Source organism: Antedon mediterranea, chromosome 9 (assembly GCF_964355755.1).
Source record: "Antedon mediterranea chromosome 9, ecAntMedi1.1, whole genome shotgun sequence".
Classification (NCBI taxonomy): Eukaryota; Metazoa; Echinodermata; class Crinoidea; order Comatulida; family Antedonidae; genus Antedon; species Antedon mediterranea.
This window is the reverse complement of record NC_092678.1, coordinates 13,831,061-13,851,356: the sequence shown is the minus strand read 5'-3', so window position 1 is coordinate 13,851,356 and position 20,296 is coordinate 13,831,061. Positions and strand designations below refer to the sequence as shown.

At 32.7% G+C, this 20,296-nt stretch overlaps 1 protein-coding gene across 1 annotated transcript in view; it reads right to left on the bottom strand.

Moving 5' to 3' along the window:
- Window positions 1–8,159: 8,159 nt before the first annotated feature.
- LOC140058196 (uncharacterized) overlaps window positions 8,160–20,296 on the bottom strand; it is a 57,556-nt gene continuing 45,419 nt past the window's right edge. The window contains exons 6-8 of the mRNA XM_072103761.1: window positions 14,492–14,572; window positions 13,860–13,940; window positions 8,160–8,793 (exon numbers count right to left, since the gene is read on the bottom strand). Coding sequence (XP_071959862.1) covers window positions 8,358–8,793; window positions 13,860–13,940; window positions 14,492–14,572 — 598 coding nt within the window. The 3' untranslated portion in view covers window positions 8,160–8,357. The remainder of the gene's footprint in view (window positions 8,794–13,859; window positions 13,941–14,491; window positions 14,573–20,296) is intronic.

Below are 20,296 nucleotides of genomic sequence, written 5' to 3'. Positions count from 1 at the left end.
GTCTCTTCTTTCGACGCAAATTAAACTCTTTTAAGATTGACCGTACTATTTTACAACTTTTTTATACTTCTATCTTAAACAGTGTACTTAGTTTTTGCCTAATATGTTATTATGGTAATTCACGTTTTAAAGATAGACTTTTACTTAATAAAATAGTTAAACAAGGCAGTAGATTAGTAGGCTCTGAACAAATTCAACCTGAAGTTTTATATAAGGAATTAGTAATTAAAAAATTGAAGATTATTTTAAAAGACCACGCTCATCCTCTGCACTATAAATTTAACAAAAGTCAACGTAGTGACAGACTCCTTCAAGGAAAAATTAAAACAAATAGATATGGCAATTCATTCGTCCCTGCTGCAATACGATTATATAATGAATGATATGCGCTATTTTTATTTTTTGTAGTATTTTATTCGACTTTTTAGGATTTTATATGTATATTTTGTATGGCTTTTTTTTTATCGTATTTTATATTTTATGTACTGTATCCATTTTATATTTGTATGTACTGTATTTTTGAAAAGGCCAACAGAGTTTCCCCATGGGGATAATAAAGTTTTAATTGAATTGAATTTAAGCTGTTTTTTAGTCTCATTCCAAAATTGTTTATATCTCTACCAAGCTACCTTCTTTGTTTTCTACTCTTATTCAGACTCCACCCTGGCTCCCTTTGTTATATTTCTTTTATTCCCGTCCACCCAGGCAGCACTTGCCAGCTTTATACTATGACGTTATCAAAATTCCTTCACTTGCACCGATGAAGGGCTAGTGTTGCCCGAAAGCTCTGCTAATTTTTCTGGCTGTTTACTTTATCGTTTTGATTTAGCTTTTCGCTTTTTATTTTTGTATCTCCATTGAGATCCAGCCACTGATACCCACAGCATTGTCATTTTTTTTCTCAGTAATTTGCCTTTGGATTTATATATATATATATAAACACATTAGGCAATGAACATTAATTCGAAACCGCCCGGTGATATACTGAAATTTAATTAATTAATTTGAAACGATAAAGATGAGGAAATCTGTGAGAATGAGAAAAAGTCGCCCCAACCGAGACTCGAACTCAGACCGCCTGCTTGATATGTATAAGATTTTAAAAGATGGCTACACAATTTTACCAAGATAATACTAATTAGATGTTTGATTCTTGGGTTAGGATAAATGTTACCCCCTACCCCCCAACAAATATTTGAAGATAAAACGCTGATGATCATTACAAATGACGCAAGTACACACAATGCATCCCTATATTTTTCTTGTTAACATCGATTTTTTCGCAATATATGCACGTGGGAAGAAAATGATAGCAAAGAAGTTTAAATGTGGGGGGAGGGTGCACGGTAACCCCTTCCAGTCTATGGACTATAAATGAAAATACATGTACCATGAGGTACATGTACACAAAGTATTTGTTGTATATTGTGTGTATATAGGTCCAGTTCATATCAGAATCAACAATAATAATTCTCTCCACAGTTACATTCATGTTATCAATATAACAACAGGGCTGGTAGGCCAACTTATCTGATGTTTCACAGAAAAAGGGGTTGTTTTTAAGGAAGTTCCTGGCCTAATTGGCACTAACCCCCTCTATTGCATAATCATTTATTTTTTGTGTTGAAAATTTACTCGGGTGTCACTAACCTACTAGCATACCCATTATTGCATGAATGTAAATATTTTTATGGCAAGTCACTTTCTAAGAAATCATGTAGACCTATGTACTCATCAAAAACAAATAAAACATCAAAATTATCTATCAAATTAGCAAAATCTCTGCTGGTGCAGCACATCATTTATATAAAAAAAAATCATCAAGCTGGTTTAAAAAGGTTGTTTACCAACTCTCTCGGGTAGTTGAACAGGAAAGTGATAGTGTAATTTGTAGGTATCCTTCCCTAATATGGATATTAGGTGGATTCCCTATGGTGAATATTGAATAATTTTTTCCGGATTTATAAATACAGAAAATATATAAAGAAAATATATAAAGAAATTATTTTTTTTCTAGTTACAAATAAAAAATATAATTTATCTAACGATAAGACAGTGAGTACATATTTAACAAAGATGAAAGTAGTACATTTAATCTAATATCACATACTGATTAGGTAATCAGTAAAACAAATAAACATTATAATTTTGTCAATGAATCTGTTTTCCTTCCAATTAAGTTCCACTCATCGATTACTCTGCCTAGATACTTAAAGTTACTAACAACTTCCACTTCATCGTTTAATAGCTTATTATTATTATTATTATTATTATTATTATTATTATTATTATTAGTGTTAGTATTAGTGTTATTATTATTATTATTATTATTTTTTTTTTTATTATTTCATACTCATCCAACAGCGAGTAACCCGCCAATTACAGGATGGATAAACTATTTAAAATTTCACAAGACAAACATATACACAAGATGCTCTACATAAACAAAGACTTATTATTAAGTCTTTGGGAGTGGAGTTGTAAATTGTCATGAGAAAAAACCCTGACATATGACAGGACTTGAACCCAGGACCCTTAGATTGGTAGCCAAGCATCATAACCACCAAGCCACAGCTCCACTCCTTATCATGTGTTTTGTTACTTTTTCTAAAATCAATAATCATTTCTTTGGTCTTGTTAACATTTAATTTTAGATACCAAGTAGAAAAATAACTGACATTATCAAAATATGACTCAGGGTCATCGTGTTTTATCAGGCCGGTGTCATCAGCGTATTTCACAGTAAAGCATTTGGTTAAAACTAGATCATCTGAACATTTAAAATCACTGGTATATAAAGAAAATATAATAGAAGATAAAACACAACCTTGTGGTGCACCAATATTGCACATAAGGTTTTCTGAAATATTATCATTAAAACAGATGAATTGTTCCAGGTGTGTAGAAAGCGACGACCTCGAATTGGAAGACCCCAACTAACTCGAATTGGACGACCTAGCTAGAATTCGTCGTCCAATTCGAGGTCGTCGCTTTCTACACACCTGAATTGTTCCCTATCTTTTAAAAAAATCATTGCTCCATAAAATATTAGCTGGATTTATACCCAAGGCATTCATTTTCTCCATTAAAATATGAGGTTGCAAAACGTTAAAAGCGGGCGTAAAATCTAAGAATAAAACTCTGGCATACGAATTTGGCCTGTCAACATGACAGGCCAAATTAAATTTATGTCATAAAGTTGTAACTGCATCTTCTACCCCCCTTTTAGAGCGGTAGGCAAATTGACAGGGATCCAAAAGACTCTCGGTCTCACTTAAAAATATCATTCTTATATTTCACAACATTATAGAGTGTAGGTAATTTAACAGATTGTAATGTACTGTGATTAAGGATATTTTGATATCGATTGCATTGTACTGTAGTATTTAAGTTTTTCACGCTGCTGCTCTAGCCCGCTACGTCCCATTAGGACTACTCAATCAGAATCTAAAGCAAGCAGCAGTTATAGTTCTAAGGACAGACAGTTTTGTGAAAATAGAAACTCCACTATGATTTATTGATTCCAGCTGCTACAGTAGACCCAAAAAACGTCTCGGAAAGAGTCTATTAGGACATGTCATGCTAAAATTACATATCCCTAAGCATTTCTGGTATATTCACTGTCAGATATACATTGAATTATTATCAAAACAGTCCATTAAAGTTGTGTTTCTAATAGGATACTTCACAATTGAAATATCTAGGGTGATGAAGTGACCCCCAGATTTGACCTTAGCAATAAAAATAAAATTAACTAAAGTGACAGAAATGGAGTATTCACTTCTGTAACAAAAAAATAATATTTATTTGTGCTCGCTGTTGGATGTGTATGAAATAAATAAAAGATTAAAAAATAAACTAGCACACAGTTAAAAACTATTATTAACTATCCAAGAAGACTCGTTCTACCACCAGAACCATGGAGCAAGTGAGCCTCAAACCCTTGGCATAAGGCTATGGATTACAGTTCCAATGTCTTAACTTTTTGGCCATTTGCTCATTTAAACATTCATGTGTTTTGCAGGACTATGCCGGGCATCCACTGTATGTTCTGTACCATGCACTGAAGTTAAGGATTGAGATGGGTCCAGTAGATGCCATTACTGGACGTGCTACATACTCATTGAACCTTGATGATTGCCTTCAGTCAGACGAACATCCTCAAGTCATTGTATGTATTCTATTAACTATTTCCTTGTATACATGCATTCCATTTTCATTATTAGATGAAATTTCATGGCCACAATGGATTTCTATTAAAACAACAGTAAACAGTCAGAGTTAATCTCTGTATTTACTTTCTCTTGTGTGTGTACTATATTCATTACTTTAATTACAACTTAATATTCTAGAAATATATATTTTTGTTATTTTACAGACACTGAATGCAATACAAAATTCTGACTGGTGAATTTCAAAAAGTGAAAGTTCTTAGCTGTGAAATTGTCATTTTTTATTCTTAAAAATTGCAATAAAGGAAATACATTTTTTTGGGGTAGGGGGTAACATTAATAGTGCAACAATGAAATTGTTTGGCAAAATGAGATATATTTCAAAATCAGATCTCCAATTTTCTATATTTTGGGGGTAGCGGTTAACATTTAACCCAAGAATCAAACATCTAATTATTATGTTCTTGGTATCGTTGTGTAGTTCTGAATGCCTATCATCCGTCATAATGTCATCTGGCAACTCCGGTACCAGTACATGTCGAATACATCCGATATATAAACTTTATTAGTGAGCTTAGTGGCACATCACGTAACATATTTAGGTCACATAAAATGTTATTAGTTTCCTCTTTAACTCGACTGGATAACGACCCTTTAACATTCTCGACGTGGTACGGTTGGAAAACAACTAGTCCTCAGTTGTACGCACGCGCACCAGAGATCAAATTGATACGCCCTCATCTATTCAGTATATTTATTCACGAGGCGGGATCTCCGAAGAGATATAGTGTGTGTGTATATGTATATATATAAATCAATGAAGTTGCGTAGCACTGTGTAAATTATATATAAATCATACTGTAAATTATAGAAACAGTGCTCATATTCGGAACATGATCTAATAATCGCGTCGAGCATAGCTCATTGGCGAAAGTTCCGTATTTTTAAGTTGTATGAAAAAATGTCTCTGGCGGGAACATGATCAATGAACTTTAATTCGCAACGGTTTTTTAAATAATATTGTGTATATGTAAATCAATGAAGTTGGGTAGCACTGTGTAAATTATATATAAATCATACAAACAAACTGTTGTATGACATTTTTTCATACAACTAAAAAATACGGAACTTTCGCCAATGAGCTATGCTCGACGCGATTATGAGATCATGTTCCGAATTTGAGCACTGTTTCTATAATTTACAGTATGATTTATATATAATTTACACAGTGCTACGCAACATCATTGATTTACATATACACAATATTATTTTTAAAAACCGTTGCGAATTAAAGTTGGAATTTATTCTGACTTGTTAAGCCTCCACTGATTGTGAGGGCGTTTGTTGTATGAGAGAATGTATCTGGTGGGTGAAAATCTGTGATAATACCATACATGGCTCTGTGGTCTAGTGGTATGATACTCGCCCTGTAAGCGAGAGGTTGCAGGTTCGAATCCAGCCAGAGACATTTTTTCATACAACTCGGTAGGGGCGACTCATTCTCACAGATTTCCTCATCTTTATCGTTTCAAATTAATTAATTAAATTTCAGTATATCACCTGGCGGATTAGAATTAATGTTCTTTGCCTATTGTGTATATATATAAATCAATGATGTTGCGTAGCACTGTGTAAATTATATATAAATCATACTGTAAATTATAGAAACAGTGCTTATATTCGGAACATGATCTCATAAAAATACGGAACTTTCGCCAATGAGCTATGCTTGACGCGATTATGAGATCATGTTCCGAATATGAGCACTGTTTCTATGATTTATATATAATTTACACAGTGCTACGCAACATCATTGATTTATATATATATATATATATATATCTTCAGGTGAAATATAAAACATAAGTGACACAGTTGTCTCATAGTGCTTAATAGAAGTGAGTGATCAGGAAGTCGTATATACAATAGCCTATTGTTTTAGATTTAGATAAACTATTTGGATCTGCAATTTAGTAAGAATTTTTTCCTTTGACAACTAGCTGAGGACTAGTGCTGTTCCGCCGTACCCCGCCGAGAATGTTAAAGAGTCGCTATCCAATCGCGTTTGAACAATACCATGAAAGCCCCAGTGGTCTAATGGTTAGGACATCTGCATATCAAGCAGGCGGTCACAGATTTCTTCATCTTTATTGTTTCAAATTATATATAATTATTATAGATTATATAAGCCTCAGAGCCACTGTTTAAGAAACTAAAAATATGAAACGTTTATGATATTTACAAAGTAAACGTCATAGGATTTATGGCAAACGTAAAATTCAATGAATTACCACATCACATTTTAAATATTTTTAATTACTGTGACAGTATTAGGCCTACTCATAACCACAGAACAGGAACTGAATTTGAAATTCCCTTCACAAGACTAACTTGCAGTCAACAGTTTATACACATATATGGACCAAAATTGTGGAAAGAATTCACTTGTAATGGTGGTAATAAACCGGCTATTTTAAAGAAACAAAATAAATGTATAAAAAACAGGTCAAAAAATACTTTTTATCACTATATGCTGATTAACAACACCTTTGATTATTTAAGTTCAATATACTTGTTCTTATGTAAAAGGGTCCTACAAAAAAATGAAGCTAAAGCTTTTTTATGCAGGATCCCTTTTTTCAGTTGTACTGTAATTATGATGTACTGTAATTGATGACTAAATAAATGTGGAATAAATAAATAAATAAATATATATATATTTGCCAAATGTGTTTATATATATAAAAAAATATCTCTTCTGAGATCCCGCCTCGTGAACAAAAATACTGAAAGATGAGGGCGTATCAATTTGATCTCTGGTGCGCGTGCGTACAACTGAGGACTAGTGCTGTTCCGCCGCCGTAATTTTTTTTCCAGGATGAACGTAGGCAGAAATCATGAATAATTCATGATTAATTATGACATAATAGGGAACATTATAGAGGGCGCTGTATAAGAATGCAGAGAGATTAAATAATTAGTGTAAACAACGTTTGCCAACCGAAATGTTTGGTCTAGTGGTAAAGGCTTTAACCTATTACGCTGAAGCCCTCGGTTCGAGGTCTTTCATGAACATGTTTTTTTTAATAGTTGAGAGAGATTATTTAGAGGGTTAGGTTTAGTATATTTAGGAAGTAGATCAGCTATCTTTCAATTCTTTATAATAGAAAATAATTAAGGTAATGAATTATTCATGACTTCTGCCCACGTTCGTCCTGGAAAAAAAAACACGCGTTCCGCCGTACCACGCCGAGAATGTTAAAGAGTCGCTATCCAATATCAATATCTGCATATCAAGCAGGCGGTCCGAGTTCGAGTTTCGGTTGGGCGATTTTTTCTCATTCTCACAAATTTCCTCATCTTTATCGTTTCAAATTATATATATATATATATATTTGCCAAATGTTTTTATATATACAAAAAAATATCTCTTCTGAGATCCCGCCTCGTGAATAAAAATACTGAAAGATGAGGGCGTATCAATTTAAAGTGTACAGATACAATATATTATGGACTGTATATATTATCAGGTGGTTAAAATCAGTACCGAAAGTATGAAACCAACTTTATATACAACCGAATAAACATTCTAGAAGTAACACGCGATTTACCGAATATTGCCCTTACGTAAAGTTATATAGAGATATGTCGATGTATTATGAATTTTCCCATAATTTCTTTACCTAATTATCACCTTCAATAAAATATTATTTCACCCAATTATTCCAATTCCCATTTTAATTCCAATTGATTCTTTTAGGCGATTTAATATAATATGTTTATAAATGTAATGACTTTTGTTTTGTTTTTACCAAAACAAATGTCTGTAGGTTAGATTCAAATTCATGGCGTTTTCAAAACTGTGAACTAACAAGTATCGACTCTTAAAAGAGTAAGAGACTCGTAAGAGTTGGTACAAAAATTATTATTCTATCTATCTTTAATACACTTTTTAATTTGAACATAAACTGCTCTTTCAAAACACTGATCTGGTCTATAGATGGTGACGTAAAATTTATTTTGACTTTAGAAAAGAGAGAAAGAACTTAATCCACGACAGTCAGTGACTTTTTATTGGTTTACATCATGGGGTTGTAACATGAAATCAAATATATAATAATACAATAATAAACATGCATACTTTAAATCAAAGTAAACGTTCCCTCTGTCATTTAATTGTTTATTCTATATATTTAAAACGTATTTCAATGATGCGGACTTTAGAGTAAACATTGACACTTTTCCAGGTACAGGCAGCAAAAACCGACATACTTCAATAAATCCGTACTTCTTGTAGAAAGAAATTGCTTTGGAATTTCCGGCCCCAGTTATGACTACAATGTTTTTAAAACCATTCTCTACACAGAATTCGATAGCATTATCTATCAACTTGCCCCCGACACCACTTCTCTGACACACACTAGACACGTACATTCTGATAATCTCTGCAGTGTCATTTCCAACATCTTGGACAGCAACAGTTCCTAAGACGACATCCCCAGAAGCAGCAACTTTGTAACAACAACGTTCCTTCATAGTAAACTCTTTCATAATATTGTTGTTTTGTATTCCAAGTGTAATATATTTCTTAACCCAGAGAATCTCTTGATAAATGCGAAAACTAAAACACAACAAAAAACTGCATATCAAGCACATGAATGAAGAAGTAAAGAAGAACATCAAACTGCAAATCGTATAAGTTAAGTTGTAGGCAACGAAAAATATGTAAACGAGTGAACTGCCTTGTGGAAATATTTAGTGTAGTCACGCATTCCTTCTTCAAATAATTTAAGAGCATCATTTACTTCATGCGACTTTAAGTCTCTAATTATTATATTTTCAAAAGTAAATTTCGCTTTGGTTTCAGTTTTCATATTAGATCTCATAACACATATAGTTTAACAATATTAATCTTCGATCGAAGAGTTTTAAATGTCGTGTTCTTGAAACAAAATTAGACCTAACAATAAGAGAATAATTTTTATAAAGCAAATATATATACAAATATATAACCATTTAAAGAGGAAATTCTGAAGACGTAACATAACGCACTATGCGCACAATTTTTTTTGTTTTATTTACTGTTTATTTGCTGGTAAGTTTCAATAATATACTAATTATAACATGTTTTTATTCATGTCGGAAGTATTTTGACATGTACTGGTACCGGAGTTGCCGAATGGCATTATGACGGATGATAGGCATTTAGAACTAAATAAAACAGTAAAAGCATGATGCTATCAATAGAGATATTATAATTATACTTATGAATGTTTCACTGTTGTAGTTTTCACAGGTTTTAGGTTACAACTTTATTTTTTATTTTATTTATTTATTTTAACCATATTTAATGAGGGTGATCCATCCAGCATTTGCTGATCATTTGGGACCCTTAGAACAGATACAATATACAAAAAACAACAAGAACAGAAAAGTAAAAGAACAAGGCCAACAGTCATTAAGTCGCGTGCTACAATGCATAGTGATACCAGACCAACAGACCGACCGACCGACAGACCGACCGACCGACCAACCTACCAACTGACCGAAATTACTGAACATGTTTAAAAATGTTGAAATGTTTAAAAACATTTAAATTTTTTTAATTTACACGTGCGTAGCCTGTCACTTTTGACGTGCTCGTATAACGTAATTTCGAGTTGAAAAGTAAGTCAAGAAAACAGAAATCGGTCAAAAAGAGTGCGCATTAACATTTAACGCGCAGTGCGCGCGCAAAAATCTGCGCACTCATGGCAATTTTGTAAACGCTTAAAATTGCCTGAAACGTACTCTTATTTCATCGAAAATAAATTTTGAAAATGTTAAGCGCGCGTACGCATGCGTTACATGCGCTACGCACGTAATTGTATTGCCATATGATGATTTATGCCCTGAAATTTATGAGTACCAAATTTTATTTAATTGTGATTCATGGTTGTGAAGATATGATTACAAACGTGATTTTGTTAAATCGTGCGTAGACCGCGTAATTTTTTATTGCGCACCGTGAAAACATAACCACATCGATTCCTGGCCATAAGGAATATACTGTGAAAAATTGACTTAGCTAGATTAAACTGATATCAAGATAAGGTCAGAAAGCGATAAAACGCATAGTGATACCGGACCGACAGACAGACAGACCGACAGACCGACAGACAGACCGACCGACAGACCGACAGACATAGTGAACTATAGAGTCGCGTCCACGCGACTAAAGCCCCAAGAAATAAAATTAATTACATAAGACTAAAAATCAACTAAAGGTAAAGATTTAAAGATTTGATGAAAATAAACAAAGAAACCTTTAAAGACAACCAAAACTTGTATGCGAACTCTTGTTGTTCACTTTATTTTGAATGCTGCTTCACTGAATAGATGAGGGCGTATCAATTTGATCTCTGGTGCGCGTGCGTACAATGAGGACTAGTTGTGTTCCAACCGTACCACGTCGAGAATGTTAAAGGGTCGTTATCCAGTCGAGTTAAAGAGGAAACTAATAACATTTTATGTGACCTAAATATGTTACGCGATGTGCCAGTTAGCTCACTAATAAAATTTATATATCGGATGTATTTGACATGTACTGGTACCGGAGTTGCCGGATGACATTATGACGGATGATAGGCATTGAGAACTACACAACGATACCAAGAACATAATAATTAGATGTTTGATTCTTGGGTTAATTAAATGTTAACCGCTACCCCAAAAATATCAAAAATTGGAGATCTGATTTTGAAATATATCTCATTTTGCCAAAAAATTTCATTTTTGCAAAAGGTCAGTGACATTTTGACCTCTACTTACCTTAGTAATCGTTCGATTAATTTTATTTAAATTCTAAATGATTAAAAAAACACATATGCTACACACCAATACCAAGATCATATCAATTAGATGTTTGATTCTTAGGTTATTACTATTAATGTTACCCCCTACCCCAAAAAATGTATTTCTTTTATTGCAATTTTTAAGAATAAAAAATGACAATTTGTATATAATGAACTGCAATTTTAATCTTGTTAACATATATTTTCTTATTCAATATGTCAGTAAGCACAAGTAAAACACAATTAAGATAAAAAATATTGAAAATTGTAGACACTATGTTGAAATTTATCTATATTTTGGCAAAAATGTGCATTTTTGTAAAAGGTCAATGGCCCTTTGACCTCTACTGACCTTAATAATCGTCCGATTAATTGTATAAGATTTTAAATGATGTATGCTACACAATGGTACCAAGATAATACTAATTAGATGTTTGATTCTTGGGTTAGGATAAATGTTACCCCCTACCCCAAAAAAAATATTTGAAGATAAAACGCTGATGATCATTACAAATGACGCAAGTACACACAATGCATCCCTATATTTTTCTTGTTAACATCGATTTTTTCGCTATGCAGGTGGGAAGAAAAAAATAGCAAAGAAGTTTAACTGTGGGGGAGGGTGCACGGTAACCTCTTCCAGCCCATGGACTATAAATGAAAATACATGTACCATGAGGTACATGTACACAAGGTATTTGTTGTATGTGTATATAGGTCCAGTTCATATCAGATTCAACAATAATAATTCTCTCCACAAGAGTTACATTCATGTTATCAATATAACAACAGGGCTGGTAGGCCAACTTATCTGATGTTTCACAGAAAAAAGGGGTTGTTTTTAAGAAAGCTCCTGGCCTAATTGGCACTAACCCCCTCCCAAAATGCAATCTTTAAGTTACAATAAATAAGTTATTGCATAATCATTTATTTTTTGTGTTGAAAATTTACTCGGGTGTCACTAACCTACTAGCATACCCATTATTGCATGAATATAAATATTATTATGGCAAGTCACTTTCTAAGAAATCATGTACAGTACTGTAGGCCTATGTACTCCTACAAAACAAATAAAACATCAAAATTATCTATCAAATTAGCAAATTCTCAGCTGGTGCAGCACATCGTTTAAATTAAAAAAATCATGAAGCTGGTTTAAAAAGGTTGTTTACCAACTCTCTCGGGTAGTTGAACAGAAAAGGGATAGTATTTATGCATGCAGGCCCCTTTTATGTGTTTTGAGTCGAGTTCACACAAAATTGGCACTAAAAACAAAAAAAAAAAATGCAGTTACATTACAATCATACTATTGCATAATAATTTCATTTGCGTTGAAACTTCACTTGTGTGTCACTAACTCACTAGGACACCCATTGCATGAATATATAATTATATATATATACATAGTAAGAGTTGATTATCAAGATACTGTATAACTGCTCAAACAACGAAGAATATTAAAATTATCTATAAAATTAGCCAAATCTCAGTTTTTGCACCTTCATAAATAAAAAATTCCTAAAGCTGCCTGACAACCCTCTCGAATAATATATATATGGTATGTCAATTAGTTACGAAGATATTATGTCTTAAAAATCTTGAAAAGTGCAATTACAACTAAATAATTTTAATTTTTCAGTTTTCCTCACATACGAAATACTTATTTTTAAAATTGTTGATAAGTGTACACAATATACTAGTAGACTATTCACAGAGAAAGTATAATAACATTTGAAAAATGACCTTTAAAGATTTTGGCCCATAAAAGTAACCCCAGACTTCAAAAAGTGCCGTTTTTGCAGTATTTGGGTACGTTTGAGAGGCCATTGCTCAAAATTGTCCAAATAAGAGAAATTTTGATATATTGTGGGTAACAATAACATTATTCATTTCACAATATCAACTTTCAAAATGTTGATCCAAGAGGTGGAAAAGAAATCCTTCTAAGCCTCTTTTGAGCTACTGCTTACTGCCTACAGGTCATAATTGCAAATGTGAGGGTAACCAAATATTAAACATTATGTTTTAAAATATAAAAAATAATAGCGCAATAAATCATCTGTTGCATGCACCCCAATCAACGTTGTCACCCGAAATATATGCATGTCGTTATTATTTATTATAGAATAGAAACATATATTATTACAATTTTATAATGAATTTCTTCAATATTTGTACTATCAATTTATCATAATGTGTTGTCGTTCAAGTCAGATAAGAAATAGCTTAAATAGGAAAGAATTCCAAAGTACTAATCTTGATCTTGATGAATACTGACGAAGGACCACATCGGTATATGCGCCAGGGGGTGCGTCTCTCGGTGTGCAAAAATCATACTTAACTGAATTTGTATTATGATTTCTTTTTTTTTTTATTTATAAATTTCACAACTTCACCAAACTGACAAAACAATGACGAAAAAACAAACAAACCAACATCCATACATTAATATACTGTACATAAATCGATTGCTGCATTAAATTGAAGCCCATGACTTGGCAGTACATGCTATTTTCACATCTCCAATGATACAAAATGAAATAATAAACCCAACAAATGCAAGAAAGCCAACAAAGAATGATTCATTAACATTAATGATCATAAAATATTGTACATTTTTAAATGTTAAAGGAATATTGCAATGCATTGTATTAATTTCCTTTTAACAATGCCTAATATAATAATAAATATGTAAAAGTAATACTATAGTATGTCAATATTTCAATTACTATTGATTGATAGTACTACTGATGTACTGTACATGTGTTAGTGATTGATTGTTAATATTACAAATTAATAGCATGATAAACACAATTTAAAATTTACTAGTTCTTGAACAGTAAAATAAACTTACCTATATAGATGGTAGGTATAGGTATTGTTCCAAATCTGTTTAAATAGTTTTAGCCACTTCGGGTTGCCGCTATATATGTACCTAAAAAATAGTACTGTATAACATTATTATAAGAATTAATTAAAATTAACTTATTAAATTTATTATGTTTGCATACACACTAATTTGAATATGCAGTGATGAGCAAAAACGAATATTAAAATTCATTATTTATTGTAATTATTACATAGAGGGTAGGCGTATATGCCCTATGTCATTGCATAGGGTATATATAACCTGGTATCCTCATAATAAACAATATTTGTAATAAATACTGTAAATAATATTAAAACTAAAATTAATAATAATTAAATAATAATATATAGGTGTAGAGCCTAGGCCTAATTAGGTAGCCTACTAATACCTACTAGCCTATTGCTCTAGGCTAAATAAGTTGGAAAGCTGCTTCTCTGTAGGCTGCTAGTGCTAAAGAGCACAGGTCTAGCTAGTATATTAAAATAAAAATAGGGCCTATGATATAGGCCTAGCCTATCCAGCCAGTGGTAATAATTTATTGTTAATATTACAAATTAATAGCATATGGTAAACACAATTTAAAATTTACTAGTTCTTGAACAGTAAAATAAACTTACCAATATAGATGGTAGGTATAGGTATTGTTCCAAATCTGTTCAAAATGTTTTAGCCACTTCGGGTTGCCGCTATATATGTACCTAAAATATAGTATAACATTATTATAAGAATTAATTAAAACTAGAACTTAAACTCGTCACTTTAGGACGAGTTGGTTATCCGCCCGAAACAAAACGTATCTTGCGCATTCAAGTACTTTTCAGCTATGCTTTTTCCAAAAAGTAGCCTATTCGAAATTAAAACTGCCCTTTCAGTGTAATAGCCTAATAAATCCTTTTATTTAATTGCTTTCCCGTGATGGGATTCGATCCCGGTACCTCTGATACCAAAGTCTACCGGCGCTCTGGGCATGCGCAATAAATAGCGTGTCGGATTCCCTAACGGTGGGCAGTTGAGTTCCGGTGCCGGAATCCTAACCACGGCGATTAAAATTAGGCCCAGGCTCTACGCCTAGCTAGGCCTAGGCCTCCTATTATATATTATTAATATTATTTAATTATTATTAATTTTAGTTTTAATAAATTTACAGTATTCATTACAAAAACTGTAAATTAATATTATGAGGATTATACAGTATATACCCTATATGTATGCAATGACATAGGGAATATTATATGTAATAATTACAATACAAACTAGAATTTAATTCGTCACTTTGACGAATTATTGGTGATCATTTTTATCATTTTAATAAAATTAACATTTTTTAAACATGCATGTACGTTAACATACGATCGTTAAAAGTTGATGTACGCCATCCTATGACATGATTGCATATACACTTATAGTGCTGAGTTCTACCTATGTGTCATACAATATGTACAGTATATACTGTATATCTATATACAGTGTAGCATAGGTGAAATTACGGGACTCATATCGTGTTCTAATTTTTTGGTATGATGGAATTTTCAAAATAAACTCGAAGATGACAATTTCGAAAGATAATGAATTGAGCAAATAAATATAAGGATTGGAAGAAAATTTGACACGTAGAAGCGCAATGCGCGGTCTTTGAAATTTGTATAACTTTGACTAAAGAAATTTAAAAACTACTTTTTAAATTCAACTGGCCATATGATAACATCACAACATCCGATAGGCTTAATTTTAATATGTATAAATATGAATTCATATCTACATTTCATCAGCTTTCATAATAAGTTATACTCTTCAAGGGGGTGTCACGAAAGCTCAGACCATGAAAGCTCAGACCCCTAAGACCTAAGATCACGAAAGCTAAGACCCAACACCTAAGATTACAAATATTTATCTTTCGCACCTGCCTTGTATTTTAACTCCCAACATTTATTCTGAATACCATACCTTAGAATTGGCACTTTCATGAAAAAGAATCACATAAAAAGTAACAAATACATTTTAAATTGATGATTTTACAGACGTTTTTCTCGCACACAAAATGACTAGCCTACAGTACAGTAGGCCTACCCCATGGGCCATGTTCAATGTTTTTGTTTCTATGGAACGTCAAAAAAGCAAAAATTATATAGAGGGCTGAAAACTCTGTGGAGTCCATCTACAGTGTGGATGGAACAATGTAAAATTAAAATTGTAATGATAATAGTATAATCATGCAAGTACGAAGAAATAAATACTGGCAAATAAATTTTAATTTAAAAATCATGATAAGTTTTTTTGTTTCGTTTTCTTTCTGTTTTTATACTTGTACTATTATTGTTGCTCTTTTGGCGCTCCATAGAAACAAAAACATTGAGCATGGGGAGCTCGAGGAGTTACATTGTCATTACAGTATACAGTACAAAGAAACACATCTGTAAAATCATCAATTTAAAGGATTTATTTATTTGTTATTATGTGTTTCTCCTTCTGAAAGTACTTATAAGTCCTAATTTTAAAGTGTGGTGTTCAGGATAAAGTTAGTCAACAAATTTGGAGTCAAAATACAAGAAAGGCAGGTGCGTAAGAAAAACATCCTCTGAACCAACACAATGGAGTAAATATATACCAACAAACAACCCGTCAAGTTTGTTTGTTGTAAAGAAAAAATATACATTTACTCAACGGGCGAAAATAATGTGAGTTTATCTATGTTTTGCGGTAGTATTAAATTATATTTATGGTAATAAATGAAACTTACTGTGTTTAAAATTATGTATGGATAAACAAGTATTGTTTTTAAGCTGTAGTATATCTTAGTATTTGTAATCTTAGGTGTTGGGTCTTAGCTTTCGTGATCTTAGGTCTTAGGGGGGTCTGAGCTTTCGTGGTCTGAGGTTTCGTGACACCCCTCTTCAAGGTCACCTTTAATTCTGAAGAGCTATAAGATATTCAAATGTATGGTGTAGCTGAAATTACACGACCTAGGTTATTCAAGTTTTTACGCGTGATGACATCATTAGACGATTAGAAGAATAATTAATTGAGCAAGCACATACTAAAAGTTGTGCGAAAATCGGGCTCAAATAACGGAGATGCGCTCTATTGAATGTGATAACCCACACAAAAAGAAAAAAATTTCTAATTTTTAAATTCAAGTGGCCATTTGATGACGTCATACCATTTTGTACGTCTAATGTGTATATACATTTGTATCTACAACTTATTGGCTTCCATAATAAGTTAAAAAAATTGGGGGTCATCTGCCATTCTGAAGAGTTATATTCATTTTAAAAAGTCCTTATTTTTTACCATTTTTAGCACTTTTGTAAAATTAGTGTGCGCATTTTGTCATTTTTAACGTGCTCGTATAGCGTTATTATAAGTCGGAATGGACTCAAAATTGGTGAATGTACTAAGGATTGTGAGTAGAATGTGATTTATACATCAAATTTTATTTTTTACGCATTTTAAGAATCGTGCGCACAAAAACGCATTTTTGCGCAGTAATTTTTTGAAACGCGCAAATGGCCTAATTCATGCTCTAATTTTTTCAAAACCTAATTTTGCGTGTTTTAGATTTTTAACGCGCGATTTCACGTGCATGACCTTGAAACGCGCAACTTTTTATTTGCTAATATTTTTACCCTTGACCTGAAGTTTACCTGTAGTAAATTTCATTAATATGTCATAATGAATTATGGAGATATGATTGATAATGTGATTTCACAAAATGGCGTATAAATGACGTCACGGATGAGTGATCACGCTGGAAAGCTGATTAGGATTAAGTTATATTTTTTGAAAGATATTCTAAAATTTTGGTAATCATTGACATTAAACTTTTTGAGATAACTGTTACACAAAATAGTGTACAGAAACAATAAAAAGACTAGACATGTAACTCGTCACTTTGACGAGTTTGGTTATCCGCCGCGCAAGTGGTGCAACATTAACATTAAGGGGATACAGTAGGTTGAGGACAAAAGGAAGTGTTCACGTTGGCATTATGACCTGAACTGAAGAATATGATATGTTGTTATTGCTGAATTTTATTATTTAAATTCATATACACAGTATAATCTGTATCCATATCACATACAGTGACATACAATCATAGAATAGGTGAAATTACGGGACCCGCTATTTATTGCAATTTTTAACATGTTGACGGTTTTAAAATGAAACGCGAAGGTAGCAATTCCGAAAGGAAATTATCTCAGCAACAACGTATTAGCGTGTAGAAGAAATTTGAATACGTGAAATATTGATGCGCGCTCGTTTAAATGTAATGAATTATGACGCAAAAGATGAAAATACAACCTTTTTTATTTAACTGGCCATATGATGACGTCACAACATCCGATTGGCAACATTTTTACATAATGAATTTATATCTACAATTTATCTTCTTGCATAATATGTTAAAAAAATTGGGGGTCACCTTTGATGCTGAAGAGCTATAATAGATTCAAAATAGGCATAATTTTGACAATATTGTGTAACTTTTTCAACTAAAACGCGCGCAAATGGTATAAATCAACGTGTTCGTATGACGTCATTTTAATTTGAAATGATGTCAATCTTTTTTTAAATGACTAGGAAAGGCTGGAAAATCATAATTCAAGAGAAAAAACCGTGATTTTCATGCTCCGTGCGCACCATACGCGTAAATATTTTCGCGCGCGCGGGAATTTTTGACATGCTTAAAATGTCATGATCAGCGTAGAAAGTTGATTAGAAATTAATTTTGCGCATTTTGAAATTTTAAATGCGCGTGCGCGCGTAACTTCTTGTAAAACATGCCATTTTTAATCCATAGAAAATTGACCCATGATATGAATTATAATTTTATTAAGTTTCATGAAACAATATTTGTTGGTTCTAAAGTTATGATCAGTTATAGAAATTCATAAAATCGCGCGTAACTTACGCAACGCGGATCTGACATCGTCCAAAAGCTTGGCTGCACATCTACACTTCAATGTCAATCTTTTTACCAAGTTATACAAAGTTATGTTCACAAGCAATAGGGGACATGCTGTAGACAAAAATCCGGGAAAGAAAGAAGAATAACAAAGAAGATGAAAAAAAAGATATTTACAATCACATGGGTTATCCTGCAACTAAGTTGCGGATAACCAAAAAGAAAAATATTGATCCAATACAATCACAAGGAGTTATCCGCTACTAAGCGGATAACTAATAACTAGATTTGAACTCGTCACTACGGACGAGTTAGGTTATCCGCAGCTCAAAAGCCACGTGCACGTCATACGTTACAATATTGCGCGCAGAAAAACGATTATGCCATTGAAAAAAATGTTAGTGCGCCCTCTATTTTGTGTCACGTCTGAGTATATACGGTATACACTACTGTATACGTACTACATAAAGTGCAGAATAGGTGAAAAGAAGTGACCAAAGTTATTGACGCTTTTGAACATGATGACGTCATAACAATTTTAAAAATGGTAAATCATGCGAAAGATAATTGATTGACCTAGACAAAATAAAAAAATTGAGGGAAATGGAATACGGATAAGTGGAGATGCGCTCTATTAAATGTGACGAGCTATGACGAAAGAGACAAAAATCCTATATTTCATATTCGAGTGGCCAAACGATGATGTCACAATGTCCGGTTAGCCATATCGATGCATGATTCGATATCTACAACTCATTAACTTCCAGAATGTGTAATTTAAAAAAAGTTCTCCTCGTAGTTTACAATCTATGACTGTTTTAAAAAAGGCATAATTTTGACGAATTTTTGAACTTTTTCTTCAAAAACGCGCGCAAATTGTTCAATTCTACGTGCTCGTATGACGTGATTTTAAGTCGAAATTGATTGAAAATTGGTAAATTTACTAGAAAAGGCTGAAAAAACAAAAATCAAGAAAAAAAAGGATGTTTATGCGCTACGTGCGCACGCGCGCGTAAAAAATATGCGCACGCGTGGGAATTTTTGAAATGCTCAAAATGACCTGAAACGCGTAGAAAGTTGTATAGAAATGGATTTTTCGAAATTTGAAATTTTAAACGCGCGTGCGCGCGTAACTTTATCTCAAACATGCCATTTTTAATCCATAGAAAGTTTGCCCTTGATATGACTTAAATGTTCACCAAGTGTCATTACAAAATGACTTTTGCTTTTTAGTGTATGTTAAATACGCGAAATTCATAAAATCGCGCGTAGCTTACGCTGCGCGACTCTAAAGTAAAAAAACGAGCTGTCCTGCACTTCTACAGATAGAGGTAAATCTTCTGACAAAGTTATACGATGTAATGTTGATCAGAATTTGAGATACACGTGACACAAAATTTTGGGAAAGAAAGAAGACTAGACATGAAACTCGTCACTTTGACGAGTTAGTTATCCGCACCACGACAAACGCCACATGCACGTCATACGTTGGAATATTGCACACAGATAAAGATTATGG